Source organism: Zalophus californianus, chromosome 6, assembly GCF_009762305.2.
Source record: "Zalophus californianus isolate mZalCal1 chromosome 6, mZalCal1.pri.v2, whole genome shotgun sequence".
NCBI lineage: Eukaryota > Metazoa > Chordata > Mammalia > Carnivora > Otariidae > Zalophus > Zalophus californianus.
This window is the reverse complement of record NC_045600.1, coordinates 65,049,242-65,069,307: the sequence shown is the minus strand read 5'-3', so window position 1 is coordinate 65,069,307 and position 20,066 is coordinate 65,049,242. Positions and strand designations below refer to the sequence as shown.

The following is a 20,066-nucleotide window of genomic DNA, read 5'->3' as shown; positions in this document are numbered from 1 at the left end:
AGTGACCCCACTTTTGAAAAGTACCAAAGTTTTGTAACCCAACACCTAGAATGACCATACAGCTATTTTCCCAGAACAGTCTCATTTTTATATCTGTTGTCCTTACATAATTATTACTGGCATCCCCTTTCCATCTCAGAAGTATCCTGTTTTAGAATTCTGTGATTACCCTACCTGTACCTTTCTTTCTTTCTGAGTTTATATCTAAAAGGTAAATCTCTTATAGACATTTTGAAAGATAGAATGGAGGTACTTCTATATTCCATTCCTTTAATCCCACAGCATTTAATCTTTTTTCCATGTCTGTATTATACATGGTTATAGTTATAGTGCCTATAATCCTGTCAGTTAAATCAAGAACCATATTTTATCTTGTCATGTATCTGTGCCTTAAATTTTTATATACTTGTGTTGACTATAATATTTAACGAGAGTTATGAAAGTTTTTTTTATTTATATTCCCCTATATAGCAGGAACTCCAGAAGATAAAATGAGGCTGTTTCTTATTTATTATATAAGTGCACAGCAAGCACCCTCTGAGGTATGTCCTATTTGTTCAGTTATTGGGCAAAAGGAGAAATACTTGTTTGTTTCAAAAATAGAAGACCAGATCACTATGGCCAAAAACTACCTCATTCCTTTCTTTAATAGAAAACAGTTTGTTAAGCCTGGTTCTATTTACTACTGAGTTTTATAGCAATATTTATTGTCACTAAGAGAACTATCCACTCATGAAATGTCTGACCACTTTTAAATTGTTGGAATATGAATTGGATTCAAATGGCCAAAATTCTTATTTCTGGAAAATAGCTATTGTAAACTAAGTTAACCAAGTTTGCTATGCTTTTTGAAACATTGGTCTTATTTCTCATTATGTGATAATCCTAAAAACTCTTGTTTCTTTGAGTTATAGCCACTAATGTTTTCCAATGAATTTATCTTTAACCCAAAGTAAAAATTTGGTAATATATTTTTATAAATTTGGTAATATTTTAAGGTTATTAAAAACTAATGTTCGTTATAGAATATAAGGAGTCAGTTGTAGGAAAATACCCAGAGTTCCAAAAAGTTATATAAATATTATAATTTAATTTAATGAGATTAAACTTCGGATTTGTATCTGTCATATGATTCATATAAAAATAAAGTTGACATTTTTTGTTTTGCAATCAAATAACTTTTATATCAATAAATTTCAGAATGATTGGAAAATGACAAATTTTCCTTTCTAGAAGATTTTTTTTTCTCACTGGAAGAGTGGATTGTGGGTAATTTTGTTGTTTTGTTTTTCTGTCATAGACCATCATTTGCTTTTGAAGAAAAAAATTTTTAAGTATATATAGGTAATTGATTTTGAAGGCAAATGGTGATTTTGGTATCAGTGTTGTTGCTGGGTTAGAGATCTGCTAACTCTCTCTAATGTTAACTCAGTGAAATTTTAATGGATGAGCAACAAGCATAAGAATTTTAGAGATGACATCTAGAATGATATAATTGTTGTAAACTTCTTTCCTTCGCTGGTAGCATTTATTTTTAAAAGCCTAGTAGATCTTAACACTTCTTTTGGTCAAAAATCTTGGGTGTGTTAAAACAGTAAGCTAAACCCAATATTTGCTTTAGGCCAATTCTGCTTTATTTTGGGCATATAGCTTTTATTTTAATTCAGTAAGAAAGTGTGGTTTTCTTTTCAGAAATATCTCATACCTGTATTTTTGGGAATTCTTACAGGCATATATATATATATATATATATATATATATATATACATATATATATATATATAAAGGATTATAGCCTATTTATAATATTTTCTTAAGAACTTATGATTTTAAAACTTAATTTCATATTCCCTTAATTTGACCACATTATTTTATTTTTATTTATTTTTGGTAAAGACCATGTCTTTTCATAAGTTTAAGTGATCATTAAGAGGCTTAAAGCAAATTATGACTACTGATGTCAGCCTGATAGCCCCAAAAATGCAAAGTAGTAAACATCTCTGGTTGAAGGTGAGCTTTAAATTTGTCTTGTAAAATTTTTATGATGGAGTCACTACGATGATAGTCTCTTATAAAGTACAGGAATTCAACTACACTTACTCATCAGGAAGCAAAAATAGCAAGAAAGAGAAAACAGTTTAAAAAGTGTAAGACACCTGATACTCAGTTAATGAATTTGGACCACGAGAGTGCGTATGAGAGGGGAAAACCTGAATCTGCATTTCCCCTCAGTCAGTGTCATGTCACAATGTCCCCTTGTGTTTCTGGTTTTAAAATATTTTTAATCAAGTCAAGTATTTCATTTGGTGCTTATCCCAAGGAAAGGTAGTCTGTTTCTAAAATGGAGAAAAAAACTGGCTCTGTTGGACTCAATGAGGGATGACAAAATACTAGATAGGTGATTTGGGAGCCTTTCATTGATGTGATTTTTGTCTCAGGTGCTCACAGACTCACTTAAAATATGACTCCACTCTACTTGGGTGCCTAGAACTTAAACTCATGCCTTTGGTCTAACTTTTGATTAATAATAACAAACAAAATGGTCTTCTCTTTCACAAAAGTAAAATTTTTTATGATACCATTCTTTGCTTATTTCAGGCTGATTTGGAGCAATACAAAAAAGCTTTAATTGATGCAGGATGCAACCTTAATCCCTTACAATATATCAAACAGTGGAAGTAAGTTTTGTTTTCTTCTTATATAAGAGAGTACAATGGAAGTAGAGTTCCCAAGAAAATGGGAGTGTTACCAAGAAAATTTAACAATACCTTTTTTTTTTTTCCAGTGGCATAAATATTTCCCTATCTGGCCCTCCCTGTCCACAACTTAAAATTACATAAAATGGTGATAACTTTCTTTCCTAGACAAGTTTATATTTCCTTCATTGATTAGATAAGAACACCAAAGACTGAAAAGTTTGGGTCAAATGTCTCAAAAACATTAAAAGAAAATTTTAATTTCACTGGTAGAGAAATGCAGATTAGCACAGGGCAAAGATTTAGTAAAGTGCTGTGCCAAGGATATAGGCAGCTTAACTGGTGCATTGAAATTCTGCCAATAAAAATATAGATTGTCACAATTTTTTGCTAGATGGTATAAAAATAAAAAAAATCTTTGACAGCACACTTCTGCTCATAAGAATTTATCCCAAAGAAGTAATTGGTGTTGTAAAATCTTAGAAGCAACAAACCTAAATGTCCTACAGTGGGCATTTCCATAAAATAGAATACAATTGAAAGTTAAAAATCATGTTATAGAAGACTTATTTAATAACACTGGAATATGTTATATGATAAAGTGAAAAAGTTTATAACACTGTTGATTTCATTGATTCCTCTTCTCTATGCCTAGGGGTTCTCCTAGACATTGGAAATACAATAGCGAACATGTGGAAGGCCCCTATGCTCACTGAATTTACATGGAGGGAACAATAAATCAACGAATAAGCAAAAAATGAACAGAATAATATACTAAGTGATATAAAGAAAATAACACCAAATGATAAGATTTTTTTTTAAGATTTTATTTAAATTCAAGTTAGTTAACTTTAGTGTATTAAGTTTCTGGGGTAGAATTTAGTGATTCATCAGTTGCATATAACACCCAGTGCTCATTACATCAAGTGCCCTCCTTAAGGCCCATCACCCAGTTACGCCATCCTCCTACTCACTTCCCCTCCAGCAACCCTCAGTTTTTCTCTGTAGTTAAGAGCCTTTTATGGTTTGCCACCCTCTCTGTTCTTATCTTACTCTATTTTTCCTTCCCTTCCTCTATGTTCATCAGTTTTGTTTCTTAAATTCCACATAGGAACGCAAGTGATAAGATCTTAACTTGGGGGTGAGAGTTAAATTTGTCGAGAAGATCAGGAAAAGTCTTTGAGTAGGTGGTATGTGAGCTAAACTTAGATGACAGTTTTTACAGTATGATCTCTATTATCTATACATTTATCCATCCATCTCTGTGTGTGTATGTATGTATGAACATATCATTACATAGCTGAAATGACATACATTAAAATGTTAATAGTGGGTAATTCCATGTAGTAGAATTTTTTTATTTTGTGTGCTTATCTTTATTTTCCAAATTTTCTACAACAAACATTACCATCACAATATTTCTTAAAATAATTAATACTACAAGATTGAATATGCTTTCCAAGCTCAACTGTATTAAGAAATGTGCCAAGTTGTTATCAGGAGTTATCGCTGACTTTTTGAGTTTGACTGCTTTTTATTATCTGTACTTTTGTTTGCTTTTTCAGATGTTTTTTTAATGAGGTTTTTTTTTTTAAGATTTTATTTTTTTTAATCTTTTTTTTTTTTTTTTGATAGAGACAAAGCAAGAGAGGGAACACAAGCTGGGGGAGTGGGAGAGGGAGAAGCAGGCTTCCTGCCGAGCAGGGAGCCCGATGCGGGGCTCGATCCCAGGACCCTGGGATCATGACCTGAGCCAAAGGCAGACGCCTAATGACTGAGCCACCCAGGCGCCCCTTAAGATTTTATTTTTAAGTAATCTCTACACCAAACATGGGTCTCAAACTTATAACCCAGGGGTCAAGAATCACACACTCCATTGACTGGAGTGTCAGCCAGACACCCCTCTTTTTTTTTTTTTAAGTAATCTCTGCCCCCAACGTGGGGCTCGAACTCATGACCCCAAGATCAAGAGTCACATGCTGTACTGACTAAGCCAGCCAGACAGACTCCTGCTTTTTCAAATTTCTTTCATTTGACTGTGTTCTTGCAATAAGAAAAACATACAAATGTCTGTTTAAAAAGAGAAACTGAAAACTGCCTTTTCCAATTTTTATATACATACCCTTTACACATTTGGCTGTGTGGCATATTGTCATTGTTTTTTTACATTATGATTTGTCTGGAACTCCTTAATCAAACATTTGTTATAAGAAGAAAGTCAGTCTTGGGCATCATTTTATATGGTTATAAAATATTGAATTTCTAACAGTTTTTTTTCTAATTATGAGTAATACCACTTTTTCAAAGAAAATTTTAGAGAACTCAGGTATAAAGTAAAACTTTACCTGTAATCTCATCATCCAGAGCCTACAACTAAACTTTAGTGTATATCTTTTTATATGCACATTACATGTATTTTTTAAGACTTGGAAATCATTATTATAGATACAGTTTTATATTCTAGTTTTTCCATTAACTTTCATTACCAGTTCTTTTTCTTAAATAGTGGTTTTTTAAATTTTCTTCAGTGGTGGTATTTAGTGTTTGCATAATGTTCAGCCATAAAAATGTACCATTATATATCTAGTGAAAAATAAATATTGGTTGAAGGCAGAAATTCTAGTCTACTTCTGAAAACATTTGATTCACGTCCTCCTTTCTGAACAAGATTGTGATTTTTGTCCAGATTGAAATAGAGTATTTTTAGCATCTCAACTCTCACATCTTAGTGATTCTCATTCCTTTTTTACTCTCATGAAATTTTCTCACATGTAGACTTTTTTCTTTTACAGAAACAGTTGAAATAGTTAGGAATTAATTGTAATAGGATATTGAGTCACATAAAAATATTTATGGTATGCTGTTAAAATGTTATAGAACAAGTATTTACAATATGATATCAATTTTGTTTTTGAAAGTCTGTATGTTATATATACATATATCCAAAGATTAGAAGAATCTACACACAAATCCTAATAGTGATCCTCAAAGTGGTAGGGTTCTTTTGGGAGCATTCTGTTTTCTGGATTCTCTACCGTGAACATATTCTCAGAAGACAAATATTTTTAAAAACACATCTAAGTGCCACATCTTTTTGCCCAGCCTTCAAGAATTCTGTAGTTTAGTTAAATAGATTCTGGACATTTAGAAAGATTTGAAAATAAATGATATGCAATTAAGTATAAAAGTGTGTGTTGTAGAATGTAACTCTTAAAAGGAAAAATGATTGGGTAGTAGAATTAGAATAGTGTTAATGAAGAAAGGGGTTTTGAGCTGAGTCTTAAAAGGAAATGCACAATTTCTGTTGGAGAAGAAAGCAGTCAGTTTATCCCCCTCAAAGGACAGCATGAGTAAAGCTATGTGTCTGGGGATGAGGGAGTATGGAATGTGGGGAACGGTAAAGAGACTTAATCAATACATGATTGTTCTCTTAAGGCAGCAAGTCTGTTTCATGTTAAGGATCAGATATAATAAAAGGAAAAAAATCTTAAAGTTTGGGAAATGAATGCATTTGTGTTTTTTTTAAGAATCTCAGTGTTTCAGTACTAATTGTACTGTACTTGGGTGTCATTTTACATGATTAAAAATCATATAATCAGTATCTGTATACTTGTTCCAGTGCTAATTGTACTGAAACATTGTATTAGTTGAAAAATTATTACTATTTTCAGAAAATATCTGCATAGTAAAAGTTGTAGTCAATAGAGTTTTTAATTCTGTGATGCTGAATGTTAGCTCTGATAATCAACTTTTTAATATAACTTTTTTATTTCATAGGGCTTTTGCCAAGATGGCCTCAGCTCCTGCCAGCTATGGTAACACTACCACTAAACCAATGGGGTAAGTATTTTTAATAATTCTGATTGAATAAGTCTGGTACTCCAGACCATAATTAGACTCCCATGCCTTAAAAACACACTGACACTTTGGTTTTCGGGGGGTTTGGGGGTTTTTTTATTTTAATTTTTTTTAAGATTTATTTATTTTAGAGAGAGTGAGCGGGGGGAAGGGCAGTGGGAGAGAATCTTCAAGCAGACTCCCCGATAAGCAGGGAGCCTGAGCTGAAACCAAGACGCTTAACCAACTGAGCCACCCAGGCGCCCAGAAACACACTGACACTTTGTATTCAGAATGTTTTCATTGTGCTGTGAATGTCAACATGCTTTTGCCTTCCTTAAGTTTAAATTCTCATTTTAAAATATAAGTTAATATATTTTACATGGTATGAGCTGTTGGCTTCTGCTTCCTTCTTAAAACATATTTTTCATTTTCAGAAGTTATATGAAGGTTAAAGCTATTCTTTTATCATTGTTGATAAGTAATATAGATTTGGAGCTAGGCACTCAAGACTTAGCTTCAAGATAGACCTAGGTATACTGTTAAATGACAAGGAGGAAGTCCCCAGAGGTGGGTCTGACTTCTGATTCCAGAGAATCCTATAGTGTGCATGATTTTCAAAGTAGCTGAGCAAGGTAATTCTAACTACTCTTTTTTATACCATACTTATTTCAAATTCCTTAATTTTTAGAACGGGAAAACAGTTTTATTCTAGCCTCACCCTGAGCTTCTGGTTTTAATGAAACAATTTGCAAAAAGCAAAAACACTCAGCCTAAGGCAGAACCTTGTAAATGCTTGATAAGATGAATCCAGCTAGCCTCACCTTCGTGCAGTGCTATGTAGGTTAGCACTCAGAGCTGCCTGGTACTAGGGAATTGCCTCTGAACTCTTTATTCCAACAAAGATTACTTTCTCTTGTTTCTATTAAAGAAAGGATTTTCCATCTTGTTCAGCTCTTCATTTCAGAGAGGAGTAAGGACAAGATAGGGAAAAGGAAATTTATTTGGAAAATTTCTTTTATCTATTTAATAGACTTTCCAGTTTCATGTCTTAAAATCTTAACTGAATATTAAAAGCCTATTAGGTTTCTTATGGATTTCGTACTTGAGAATTTTAATAAATGTGTTTTAGGAAAATCTTGATTTGAAGGATATTCCTAGCCTTCTGATATCATAATACAGGAATACCATTCTATCCCACAAAGCATCCCTTGATCCAAAGTGAGAGACTAAGCCACAAATGTAAACCCAATGTAGCAGGTCATTTGTTGGTGTTATTTTTGTTGTTAAAAATTCAGACAATAAACATTTCTTCAGAATTGAGGTAAAACTCACTAAGTATGTTGTGCTTCACATTTTTATATGATAGATTTTATGTATTCTGGGGGGCTCGTATAACACAGGACTGGATCTAGCTGCTGTGATTTAGAGAAAATAGTAACTTTTGACATACTCGTAATACTTAACACTCATACATATTTTCAACTTGTTAGTGTGTTTTGCATTCCTAAAAGAAGTTATCTTATTTACTGTCTTCAATTTTGTTATTTTAGTATTAAGGCAATCAGGAAAGCAGGGAATTCTCTTCAAATTATAATTTGCCTAAAAACTATAGGCAGGGGTGCCTGGGTTGCTCAGTCATTGAGCATCTGCCTTCAGCTCAGGTCATGATCTCAGGGTCCTGGGATCGAGCCCCACATCAGGCTCTCTGCCTGACGGGAAGCCTGCTTCTCCCTTTCCCACTCCCCCTGCTGTGTTCCCTCTCTCGCTGTCTCTATCAAATAAATAAATAAAATCTTTAAAAAATAAATAAATAAAAACTATAGGCATACCTCAGAGATATTGTGGGTTCAGTTCCAGACCACTGCAGTAAAGTGAATATTGCAATAAAGCAACTCGAAATTAATTTTTTGGTTTCCCATGCATGTAAATTATATTTGCACAATACTGTAGTCACTTAAAGGTGTCAAAGCATATTGTCAAAAAAATGTACGTATTTAAAAATAACTTATTGCCAAAAAATGTTAACCATCTGAACTTTCATCGAGTCATAATCTTTTCGATGGTGGAGGGTCTTGCCTTGATGTTGATGGTTGCTGATGGGTCGGGGTGGTGGTTCCTGAAGTTTGGGGTGACTGTGGCAATTTCTTACAATAAGATTACAGTGAGGCTTGTTGCATCCATGGATTCTTCCTTCACAAACAGTTTCTTTGTAGCAACGCATTGGGCTTGATAATTTTACCTGTAGTAGAACTTCTTTCAAAATTGGGGTCAGTCCTTCAAACCCTGCCACTGCTTTATCAACAAAATTTATGGAATATTCTAAATCCTTTGTCCTCATTTCAGCAGTCTTCACAGCATCTTCATCAGGAGTAGATTCAGTCTCAAGAAACTACTTTCTTTGCTCATCTGTAAGCACCAACTCCTTACTCATTCAAGTTGTATCATGAGATTACAGCAACTCAGTCACATCTTGAGGCTCTACTTCTAATTCTAGTTCTCTGTTTCTACCACATCTGCAGTGACTTCCTCCACTGAAGTCCCGAACCCCTCTAAGTCACCTGGCAGGGTTGGAATCACCTTATTCCATACTTTTGCTCATGTTGATATTTTGACTTCTTCCCATGAATCGCGAATGTTCTTAGTGGCATCTAGAATAGTAAAACCTTGAAGGTTTTCAGTTTAGTTTGCTCAGATCCATCAGAGGAATCATTATATGTGGCAGCTATAGCCTTAAGAAATATATTTCTTAAATAAGAAAATTTGAAAGTCAGAATCACTCCTTGATCCATAGGCTACAGAATGGATAGTTTGTTAGCAGGCTTGAAAACAACATTAATTTCATTGTATATCTCCATCACACCTCTTAGGTGACCAGGTGTATTGTCAATGAGCAGTAATATTTGGAAAGGAATCTTTTTTTCTGAGCAGTAGGTTTCAACAATGGGCCTAAATACTCAGTAAATCATGCAAACAGATGTGCTGTCATCCAGGCTTTGTTGTTCCATTTCTAGAGCACAAGTAGATTTAGCATAATCTTAAGGGATAATTCCTAGGGATTTTCAGAATGGTAAATGAGCGATGGCTACAATTTAAAGTCATCAGCTGCATTAGCCCTTAATAAGAGAATCAGCCTGTCCTTGAAGTTTTGAAGCCAAGCCTTGAATTCGCCTAGCTGTGAGAGTCCTAGATGGCATCTTCTTCCAGTAGAAGTCCTATTTTGTCTCTATTGAAAAACTGTTGTTTAGTGTACCCCCTTCATTCATTACCTTAGCTAAATCTGGATAACTTGCTTCGACATCAACACTTGCTGCTTCATCTTGCACTTACCTTATAGAGATGACTTCCTTCCTTGAACCTTATGAACCAGCCTCTGCTAGCTTCATATTTTTCTTCTGTAGCTTCCTCACCTCTCTCAGCCTTCATAGAATTGAAGAGAGTTAGGGCCTTGCTCTGGATTAGACTTTGGCTGGAGGGAATTTTGTGGCTGGTTTGATCTTCTGTCCAGATTACACAAACCTTTTCCATATCAGTAATAAGTCTGTTTTGCTTTCTTATTCATGTGTTCACTGGAATAGCATTTTTAATTTCCTTCAAGAACTTTTCCTTTGCGTTCACAACTTGGCTAACTGGCATAAGAGGCCTAGCTTTCGGCCTTTCTCAGCTTTCAACATGCCTTCTTCCTCACTAAATTAGTTGTAGCTTTTGATTTAAAGTGAGAGACATGCTCTTTTTCGTGGTGCCCGGAGGTGGTAGGCTGCTTCAGGATGCGGCTGAACATCTCTTTCCCAGCTACTGGCTGCCAGAAACTCATTGAAGTGGATGATAAACACAAACTTCACCTCTTTTATGAGAAGTGTTGGCCACAGAAGTTGCTGCTGATGCTCTGGGTGAAGAAAGATTACGTGGTCTGAGTCAGTGGTGGCAATGACAAGGCTTCCCAGTAAAAAAAGTGTCTTGACCCATGGCCATGTCTGCCTGCTGCTGAATAAGGAACATTCCTGAGGTCTGGAGAAAGACCAAGGAGGACTGAAGAAAGAAAGCACAAATCTGTCTGAGGTTGCATTGTGAACGCCAATCTCGATGTTCTCAACTTGGTCATTGTGAAAAAGGGGGGGGAAGGGATATTCCTGGACTCACTGATATCACTGGGCATCATTGCGTGGGGCCCAAACAAGCTAGCAGAATCTGCAAACTTTTCAGTGTCTGTAAAGATGATGTCCACCAGTATGTTCTAAGAAAGCCCTTAAACAAAGAAGGTAGGAAACCAGGAACCAAAGCATCCAAGATTTAACATCTTGTTACTCCACATGTCCTCCAACACAAGCATCGGCATATTGCTCTGAAGAAACAGTGTACTAAGAAAAGCAAGGAAGAAGCTACAGAATATGCTAGACTTTTGGCCAAGAGAATGAAGGAGGCCAAAGAAAAACACCAGGACCAGATTGCCAAGGGGTGGAGGCTGTCCTCTCTGAGAGCTTCTACCTCTGAGTCTGAATCCAGTCAAAAAGGAGATTGTCTAAGAGTAACAAATAAATAAGATCAGACATCAAAAAAATAAAGTGAGAGACATGTAATTCTTCCTTTCCACCTGAACACTTAGAGGCCATTATAGGGTTATTAATTGGCCTAATTTTAATATTGTGTGTCAGGGAATAGGAAGGCCCAAGGAGAGGGGGAGAGACAAGGGAACAGGCAGTTGATAGAGCATTCAGAACACACCCAGCATTTATCAGTTAAGTTTGCTGTCTTACATGGGTGAGGCTTGTGGCACCCCGAAACAATTACAGTAGTAACATCAAAGACCACTGATTACAGATCACCATAGCCAATACAGTAATAGTGAAAACGTTTGAAATATTGTGAGAGTAACCAAAATGTAACACAGGGACATGAAGTGAGCAAATGCTGATGGAGAAATGGTGCCAATAGACTTGTTAATGCAAGGTTTCCATAGACCTTCAATTTGTTTAAAAAAACCACTATCTGCAAAGTGCACTATACTGAAGCAAGATAAAACGAGGTATGCCTATATAGCTAAGACTAAGCAATTAAAATGTTTAATTTGAAGACAGCTTTTATTTTTATATTTTATGAATAATTATTTATTAGAGTATTTTATCACCTTTATTGTTAGATAAAATTACAGCAATGATGTATATGAAAGCAAAAATTCTCAGGTCACTTCTGTTTAGTGAGAATAAAAGTGGTAGGTACAGTGAGCATCAGCAGGTCATGTATAATCAGGCAAATATTTTATCTGTAACAAATTGGAAAGATAATTTATACTTTGTGTGATCTTTTTTTGTCCCTAGTCTCTTATCACGAGTCATGAATACAGGATCACAGTTTGTTATGGAAGGAGTGAAGAACCTGGTATTGAAACAGCAAGTGAGTATACTTATTAGAAAACATTCTGGTAACTTTTTTTTTTAAGATTTTATTTATTTGAGGGTGCCTGGGTGGCTCAGTTGGTTAAGCAACTGCCTTTGGCTCAGGTCATGATCCTGGAGTCCCAGGATCGAGTCCCTCATCAGGCTCCCTGCTCAGCAGGGAGTCTGCTTCTCCCTCTGACTCTCCCCCCCCTCTCATGTGCTCTCTCTCTCTCATTCTCTCTCTCAAATAAATAAATAAAATCTTTAAAAAAAAGATTTTATTTATTTGAAAGAGCGAGAAAAACGGTGGGGAGGGGCAGAGGGAGAGAGAGAGAGCACACTCCCTGCTGAGCAGGAAGCCTGATGTAGCCTCGATTCCCAGGACCCTGAGATCACGACCTGAGCCAAAAGCAGGTGCTTAACTGGCTGAGCCACGCAGGCGCCCCCATTTTGGTAACTTTTGAACATAAATATTGACAGGTTGATTGCTCAGCTAGAACAGCTTTCTAGATATAGTCAAGTTATTTGGAAATATTTGGAATAAAGTAAATAAATATTTGGAATAAAGTAAAATCAAAGGGTCTTTTTTTCTGGTATATTTAAGAATATTTTACATGTGTAGTTCAGAGCTTTTTTTAATTTGTTCATTTGGACTTTATTGACACTTTGATTTTCCTTTAACTACCGTCAGGTTTCTGAAAGTACATTAACTGAAAATGAACTTACCCTGTTTGGAATAATGAACTGCCACCTAATGCTTATGATTTAAGGTTTATCATATATTAAGGGAATAAGGGAATAAACTTAATAGTCTAAAAGTGTGTGAATTAGGATAAAATATTTTAAGTAGAATTTATGTTTTGGGGTAATGAAACTATAGCTTGATTTTACACTTCATTTTGGAATAATAGTTTAGTTTTGTACAAAAGACACTTCTTAATGATTTTTGAATTTCTGTTATTCTAATATATAGATATTCTGCTTCAGAGAGTCATCATTAATTTGGTTTCTTTTCAAACAGGATTTGTTTTTTACTTTTTATTATGGAAATTTTCAAATGTACATTAGTATAGCAATCTTTCCTAAACCCTTCACCAGGCTTCAGTACTCAGCATCCTGTCATTCTTGTTTCATATTCCGTAAGATATATATATATATTATATATGTTATATATTCATTTATTCATTTATTTATTTTTACTGAGATAGTTTAAGGAAAATCTGAGACATAATATTTCACACATAAATATTTCAATTTATAATGAGAAGGATTTTAAAGGCCAGATTTTAAAAAGAGAGTTAATTAGCAGTTTTTCAAATGTGAATATTAAGTGTTTACTTGTTTTCAGAAAAAAATAGATCGTTTCTTTCTCTGAACTTCCTCCACACTTTTATCTTTCTTACAGTATTTACATGTAGTATTTTGTATTGATGTTATTTTTTACTCCCCCCCCCCAGTTTTATTGAGATAAAATTGACATATGTTTAAGTACTTCTTGAGGGCAAGCAGTTTTTCCCCCATCTTTGAATTTTCAATAGCACTTTGCATACAGTAGGTAATTCAGTTCTTTTTTGGGGAAACGTTTTATTATAAAAGCCATGTAGTATTAGTAAAGAACAGTGAAAAAATTCTAATTTGTTTTATTTAATTAAAAGGTTGATGACTGGGCGCCTGGGTGGCTCAGTTGGTTAAGCGACTGCCTTCGGCTCAGGTCATGATCCTGGAGTCCCGGGATCGAGTCCCACATCGGGCTCCCTGCTCGGCAGGGAGTCTGCCTCTCCCTCTGACCCTCTTCCCTCTCGTGCTCTCTATCGCTCTCATTCTCTCTCTCTCAAATAAATAAATAAATCTTTAAAAAAAAAATAAATAAAAATAAAAGGTTGATGACTTTCCAAACTTTACTTAAGATACATTCCAGATAGTTTACCTTATTTCCTAATTAGTTAGGAATACTTTTAAGGTTCGTTATCCCTCTTAGGAATTCTATTCAATCCCTCCCAGTCTACCTCTCTCCTAGTAAGGAGCTACTACTAAGTACTTAATCCACTCTTTTACTAGATTATAGTACTTCCCTGAGTCAGTTTCTTTGTTCTCTTCGACTGTAGAAGGTGAAAAGATACAAAATAGGAAGTTGGGCACATTAGAGACCAACATGTTATACTTTACAGTTTAGTCTAGCACCTGTTAAAGAGAAAATTACTCATGACACTTGTTAAAGAACAATAAGACAGACATTCAAGGGGACTACACAAGGTATTGGGACCACCACAGTAGAGTTTTGCAGTTGGGAAGGAAGATTGGGTTCAATTCCAAATCTATCAAGGAAAAGTGGGAATTTATAGCCAAGGATCAGGGTAGGGATCAGTGGATATAAAATTACTAAAAGGAAACATCAGGGATAAAAGAGGATTCTGGCTAAACCAACCTAATAGGATCTTTACTGAAGGCAGGCCAAATGTGATCAGACATCACCTGGGAGATGGTAGAGGATGAGGAACCTGATCAGATATTAGAGTGATCAGGTATTGAAGATAAGAAATTCTCGCTAAACTGACTTAACAGGATTATTTTTAAATCAGACTATGCAAAGATGGACAGAGTTCAGAAGTCAAGGCCCCATTGAAAGGGCTCGGGGGAGCCTGCGTAGTGTTTTGTCAAGGAGAAAATCTCTGTCACACCACTCAATTTATCATTAACTATGGACAAGATGATTTTGTTATGCGATACAGAAGGGGAACCACCAGCCCCTAAGATACTGTCTGCCTTTCAGCAGACAGAGTGGCTGTTGTATAACCACATGTAGTTAAATTTATGTATAAGGAGATTTACATATTTTTCGTAACGGTTCACTCTTACAAGGAAATCACAGTAGTAGAATAACTCATACCATGGAGAATTATAGACTTCAGTCTTTGAAATGATCGATTTTTTAACTTACTACCTTAGAGTCACATGTTACATGCCCACTAATGTTTGTAAGAAGTGTCTGAACTGATCAACTTAAGTATTTTATTGTGTTAACACAAAAGTTGGTTTGTTTAAAGTTCATTTAGTATATAAAAAGAACCTGGCATCTGTAACCTCAAATTCCTTTGCTTTTCTTAACATTACAAATAACAAACTACTTTGAAATAGGCAGTTTCTCACTTATAAAAAGTAAAATTTGGTATGATTGGTGGTTATCTCTATCTGTAGTATATTCTGTCGCCATGACTAGAAGAGCTGTGTCATTTTTTTAAAGTGTATGTTAATAAGACATACATTTCAGACTCAAATTAGAGGAAATATTTATTGATTTTTTTGGGGGTCAGAGGGTAGTTCATTTTATATTGTGAAGTAAAAAATGCTATATTAAAAAACAAAGTTTAATATCTTTTGTTTCATTTTTTTTAACTTTTTTTTAAATAAAATTTTATTTATTTGAGAGAGAAACAGAGAGAGAGAGAGAGACAGCACTAGCAGGGTGAGGGGCAGAGGGAGAAGCAGACTCCCCACTGAGCAGGGAGCCTGCTGTGGGGCTCGATCCTAGAACTCCAGGATAATGACCTGAGCCGAAGGCAGACGCCTAACCAACTGAACCACCTAGGGGCCCCTCATTTTTTTTTTAAAGAGTAAGTCTAGTCTTTATTTTTTTTTTAATTTTATTTTATTATGTTGGTCACTATACAATACATCATTAGTTTTTTTGTTATGTTAATCATCATACATTACATCATTATTTTTGATGTAGTGTTCCATGATTCATTGTTTGCATATAACACCCAGTGCTCCATTCAGTACATGCCCTCTTTAATACCCATCACCAGGCTAACCCTTCCCCCCCACCCCCCTCCCCTATAGAACCCTCAGTTTGTTTGTTTCTCAGAGTCCATAGTCTCTCATGGTTCATCTCCCCCTCTGCCCCCCCTTCATTTTTCCCTTCCTACTGTCTACTTCTTTTTTTAACATATAATGTATTATTTGTTTCAGAGGTACAGGTCTGTGATTCAACAGTCTTACACAATTCACAGCGCTCACCATAGCACATACCCTCTCCAGTGTCTATCACCCAGCCACCCCATCACTCCCACCCCCCACCACTCCAGCAGCCCTCAGTTTGTTTCCTGAGATTAAGAATTTCTCATATCAGTGAGATCATATGATACATGTCTTTCTCTGATTGACTTATTTCGCTCAGCATAATACCCTCCAGTTCCATCCACGTCGTTGCAAATGGCAAGATTTCATTCCTTTTGATGGCTGCATAATATTCCGTTGTGTGTGTGTGTGTGTGTGTGTGTGTGTGTGTGTGTGTGTGTGTGTGTGTGTGTATCACATCTTCTTTATCCATTCATCTGTTGATGGACATCTTGGCTCTTTCCATAGTTTGGCTATTGTGGACATTGCTGCTATAAACATCAGGGTGCACGTATCCTTTCAGATTCCTACATTTGTGTCTTTTGGGTAAATACCCAGTAATGCAATTGCTGGGTTATATGGTAGCTCTATTTTGAACTTTTTGAGGAACCTCCATACTGTTTTCCAGAGTGGCTGCACCAGCTTGCATTCCCACCAACAGTGTAGGAGGGTTCCCCTTTCTCTGCATCCCCGCCAAATATTGTGAAGATGTCAATGCTACCTAGAATATCATTAGTTTTTGATGTAGTGATCCATGATTCATTGTTTTCATATAACAACCAGTGCTCCATAAAAATGAGTTTACTGAAGGATATATGCCTAATTTTTAAATGCTAGTTTTTTCTGGGTGAGTATTCATCTCTGATTACTTCCATATGATAAATTCCTGTAGTTGAATTATGGAATCAAAGGGGTGGGCATTTCTCATTGTTCTTAATAAATATTACCAAATTGCCCTCCGGAAAAGATGTACCTACTGACTGGCAGGGACTTAAAGCGCTTGTTTCTTGACATCCTTCCCAACCTGGTGCGTGCATATATTGTGTATATGTGTGTGGTCTTTGTCAGTTTAATAATTTTTTTAAAGGTTTATTTATTTGAGAGAGAGAGTAGGGGGAGGGGCAGAGGGAGAAGCAGACTCCCCGAGGAGCAGGGAACGCGATGCGGGACTCAATCCCAGAATCCCAGAATCCCAACCTGAGCTGAAGACAGATCCTTAACCAACTGAGCCACCCAGGTGCCCCTAGAGGATACATCTTTAACTCTTTTTTTAACCTACTGATTTCCACTGCTTGCAATTTATTTATTCATTTTTTAAAAGGGATTATTTTAGCAAACAAGCCAAAGTGAAAGAAGACTTCTAAATTATTCAACTTTGTGCTATATTACTCATCACATCCTTGTATCCTCACACAAATAAATTCCAAATCTGTAAATATCTTCCAGGTGGTATTATGTGATAGCTGATAGTTGTGATGCATAAAACTTACCTTGCCCAATAAAGTATACAAAGCTCTTACAAGCAATGTAGGAAACTATAGACAATAAATATTCTTTTTATTTCATTTATAGCTTAAAACATTTATTCGTATAAAAAATGCAAAATAAAAATACTACTATATATTTTATTATTTCCTCATCTGTAAGATATTGATGTGGATATGGGATTCACCCATAGATCCCTTTCTGATTTATAATTTCAAAATTTTGGAAATAGATGATCTATCTTATTCCTCCTCCCTTTTCCTATCTTTATTTCACTGACAACTTTCTATCCCTTATTATCATTGATAATTGCTCATTCCCAGTGTGTTTCTGGTATCCACACATTTCATCTTATTCTTTACTTGGCTAATACAGTCTTCAAGATAAGCATTTTCTTCAAGGAAGTCCACATACTAGTTTTCATTACCCAGGGCTTTGATAATCACAACAGCAGCAACTCTTGTCCCAGCCTCAATGCTGACTTCAGCATCAGAGTATCATCCCAAGGCCAGGGCTGCAAGGGGAGAGTCAGAAATAGTCACCATAGACCAGATGGCAATATAGGGCAACAAGTGGCTAATTCTAGAACTAAAGGAAAAAAAATTTTTAACTGTTTTGGATGTAAAGCTGTATTACTTTTCTTAGATTGTTTTTTAACTTCTGTGAATATTTTATTTCAGTTTTGCTTTTAAGCAATGACACTGTCAAAGATAAAATTAGCATTGTTTCTGTTTAAACTTTTCCAGTGACTAAAATCATGAAACATGACTATGGTCATAAAACCAGTAAGAGTTTTTAGAAATAGATTTTTTTTTCTCCAGATAAAATTTCTAGTTCATGTATCTGAAATTTGAGGATTTTAGAAATACTGATCTTTAATTTAGGATATTCATGTGTATGAGACTTTTTTGTCTCTCAACACTATGTAGTATATTAGGCTTTCGACTACTAGAGATTTATTTACCAACCTATATGATAATGTTTTACATTTTTTTCTAAAACAGTTTCCAAAAACATTGAAAACTATGCTTGGGAATTTTTTTAAACAATTAATGAGTTTTTTTATTTGATTAAATTTCATTTATACCTCTTATTGAGCTACAGAAATTTTTTGTTTCTGAAGATGAGTAAGGTAACACTTGTTGAACAAAGAAAATTGTATGGTTTTGTTCTTTTTCTTTTTAGCCCATTTTTCTTTTTTATTAACATATAATGTATTATTTCAGAGGTACAGGTCTATGATTCATTAGTCTTACACAAATTACAGTGCTCACCATAGCACATACCCTCCCCAGTGTCCATCACCCAGACACCCCATCCCTCCCACCCCCCTCCACTCCAGCAACCCTCAGTTTGTTTCCTGAGATTAAGAGTCTCTTATGGTTTGTCTCCCTCTGGTCTCATGTATGGTTTTGTTCTGATGTTTTCTCTTTGTTAGTGTTTAGCTGCCATAGTTCAGTTTTTTTCAAACGTTGATTAGTCTTGTATATAAATTATTAATATGAAATTGATTTTGGGGGCCCCTGGATGGCCCAGTTGGTTAAGTGTCCAACTCTTGATTTCAGCTCAGGTCATGATCTCATGCTGGGCATGGAGCCTGCTTAAGATTCTCTCTCTCCTTCTTCCTCTGCCCTTCCCTGCCCCCACCCCCATCTCTCTCATGATTAACTGAGTGGCTTAGTGGGTTAAGTGTCTGACTCTTGATTTGGCTCAGGTCATGATCTCAGGGTTGTGAGGTTGAGCCCCACATCAGGCTCAGGCTCCATGCTGGGCGTGGAGCCTGCTTGGAATTCTCTCTCTTCTCTCTCCCTCTCCCTCTGCCCCTCCCTCCCCACCCCATCCCCATTCTTGCTCACTCTCAAAAAAAACTAATTTGATTTAATGATTAACTCAGTTCAAGTCTTCATTTAGGTAAAGAACAAAAGCTAGGTAGAGCATTAGTTTGTGACAAGGATCTCAGAAGTTGTTTTCTGAAGTACTCTTTCTTATGCCTTTAACATTATGGGAAGGAAATTATGTATTTCCTTTATCATTCTCCACACTTGAAGGTTTCCTTAATCTCTGGTAGTATGTGAATATCCAATGGTACAGCAGTGGTAGATGATTCTTTGGGTGTTATGTGGTTGTGAAGACCAGACAAAAACATAAAGAATTGTTTCTGGGCTCATTAACTTTTGGATTATTCTGCTAGAAAAAAATTTTTCTTACATTATTTAATGACCTGTTCACTAGCAGGTTTGTCTTAAGGTATTGCAGAGTTATAAAATATAAAGTAAAATTTAGTTGTACCTTTTAGAAAAATCTCATTTTTATACTACATGAGGATTTATCATGAGATGTTGATATAAATATTCAAATTTCCAATTATTTTCATAAATATAAAAGTAATATGACTCTTAGGGCTTTATTATTACATAACATCTTTTCTGAATTTTTCTCCCTGGCACAGATCTAGTAGTGCAATTCAGGGATCTCAGTGGAGAGCTGTAGTAAATAGAGAAACTAGTATAAAATTAATTTTAGTAAAATTTTATAATTTTAATGCATTCTTGCTCTAGATGTTTTTAAAAAATTATTCCCTCCTTTTATTTTGTGAAGTACTTCATCATTTGTTAACATTACTTGGAACAAATATAACAACTAGCTTTTTCTTTGGGATACAGCATTTTTATAGATGTAAATCTGCCCCCATTCTTCAGAGAAAGCCATGGTTTAGACTTATTCCTACATGTACAAAGTCAATTTTATTTGAAACAAAACTTAAAAGGTAAAATTT

At 35.3% G+C, this 20,066-nt stretch overlaps 1 protein-coding gene across 1 annotated transcript in view; it reads left to right on the top strand.

The window, feature by feature from the left end:
• Positions 1–20,066, top strand: part of SCFD1 (sec1 family domain containing 1) — a 100,646-nt gene that overhangs the window by 64,182 nt on the left and 16,398 nt on the right. The window contains exons 16-19 of the mRNA XM_027571063.2: positions 472–542; positions 2,599–2,678; positions 6,474–6,536; positions 11,849–11,924. Coding sequence (XP_027426864.1) covers positions 472–542; positions 2,599–2,678; positions 6,474–6,536; positions 11,849–11,924 — 290 coding nt within the window. The remainder of the gene's footprint in view (positions 1–471; positions 543–2,598; positions 2,679–6,473; positions 6,537–11,848; positions 11,925–20,066) is intronic.